Source organism: Anoplophora glabripennis, unplaced genomic scaffold (assembly GCF_000390285.2).
Source record: "Anoplophora glabripennis isolate ALB-LARVAE unplaced genomic scaffold, Agla_2.0 scaffold255, whole genome shotgun sequence".
NCBI lineage: Eukaryota > Metazoa > Arthropoda > Insecta > Coleoptera > Cerambycidae > Anoplophora > Anoplophora glabripennis.
In genome coordinates this window covers 611,110-612,951 of record NW_019417249.1, presented here as the reverse complement: position 1 = coordinate 612,951, position 1,842 = coordinate 611,110, and the positions used below count along the sequence as shown (strand labels likewise).

General features: G+C 33.4%; 1 protein-coding gene across 1 annotated transcript in view; it reads left to right on the top strand.

The window, feature by feature from the left end:
- LOC108905900 overlaps positions 1–1,842 on the top strand; it is a 31,946-nt gene that overhangs the window by 14,096 nt on the left and 16,008 nt on the right. Inside the window, exon 4 of the mRNA XM_023456084.1 lies at positions 1,303–1,543. Within this exon, the coding sequence (XP_023311852.1) occupies positions 1,303–1,543 (241 nt within the window). The remainder of the gene's footprint in view (positions 1–1,302; positions 1,544–1,842) is intronic.

The window sequence follows — 1,842 nt, the reverse complement described above, 5'->3', positions numbered from 1 at the left end:
GATAAGTTCCATATCTCTTTAATTACATAATTGAAAGCATTAAATTTATTTAGCAGTTATTATTTGGCAACAAAGCCACCGCTGGAACTGCCGCCTATTAGCAAGTAGAAGAGTTACCACGCTAAATTTTATAGCTGGAAGCCGGCTAAGGAGACCCTGCTTCCATTTCGGGTTGCCAATTTCCAGCATTTAAGTAGCAGTCTGTAGCGGATACGCTATATTGTCTGTGATATACGTTTCACCCAAACCAAAACAGATACCGCCTAGTCTATTAAGAATAAATAAAAGGATTAAACTCAATAATTCTTTGATACAGTCCAAACAAATGGTGATGATAACAATAACTATAAACTTAAAAAATGAGGCAAATGAGCGATTGTGATTTTTTCTTTCGAATGATTAATATCTCGCGAAAGTGTTTTGTGAACCTTAATTTTTTAAAGCCCCCATAAAAAAATCGAGGGGTGTTAGAACAACTTTTTCTGAATGAAACATTTTGTAACTACAAAAGTTATTCGTATTGAGTAATGACAAGTATTTTGTGATATTTATGCACTCGAAACAACGAACATTCAATTATTTTCCAACGACTACTTGATCCTTCCACCGCTAATGTGATTTCTAGGTGGTATTTCTTTTGAGACTCTCTAGGACAATATTGCTTATAACTTTTAAACGAGAAGTAATTCAGGAAAATTTCTCCAATAAAAGTTTATTAGAAAAAAAAGAGCTTTTTAACATTAAAAAATTTGGGTATGTTTCTGGAGAAAATATAATTGATGGCGTCATTAGTTGTTTCTGTCGAATCCCAAAGATAATACTTTCGATTGAAAATGGAGCTTACCTCATCCCATTTAACACCACGTGTCCCAAATTGTATTTAAATTTTTTGTATCCTCACAATAGGCCCTTGACTTCAAGACACCATATATTCACTTACCCGATCAAAGCAACTCACTTGGGATATATCGACAATTAAATAAAATATAATTTTAACTGAGCTGTTAAACAGGGACAAAACTTGTTTACGTTATGGTAGCAAATCGCATTTACTCGTGGCCACGTGATTCTTTTGTTGCCCTAAATATTTTGATACCAGTAGCTAAAATATCCTAGCAACATACTCCATTTGGTTGATTTTTTTCACTGTTTGTTAAATATTATTTGGAGCGTTTGCTAATTGTAAGTCCATGTCGTAACTTTACGACGTTCTTTGATCATTTTATGTTAAAAGTAACAAAAGTTAAAGAAATCAATAATAACTGATCCCAACTCAATATATCATTTCACCAATGTTTCCAGAGTTTTCGTCGCCCTCCCGAAGCAAACTAAAGATCTGTACAGGGTGTACATACTAAAAATAAGAGGCGAGGATTTCGATATTTATCAGTTCTTGGCCCATATATACAACTTAATGGAAATCGCATTTCAATACGACATTGCGCAAGGCCTACTCTTCGTCGTCGACCACACGGACTTGACTATGAGCCACGTGATGAAAATGACACCGTCAGCCGTAAAGAGGCTAACTATCGTTTTGGAAGTAAGTTTATAGTCAAAATAATAATAATAATAATAATAATAATAATGCCTTTATTTCGATCGCAATTTTTTTTTATACAAAGAAGTATTTAAAGGATGGCGATATTCACCATACGGTGCTCTTCCATATAACCATCCAGGAAAATAATGAAGCATTACAAACATACGCTATAGCAAATAAAGTAGCAAACATAAAAGAGAAACAAAAACAATTATTTAAACACATAACACACCCAAATGCACACTCATATTACGACAAAAATTAAATCCAGTAATAATAAAAAGAATGCAACCAACTGA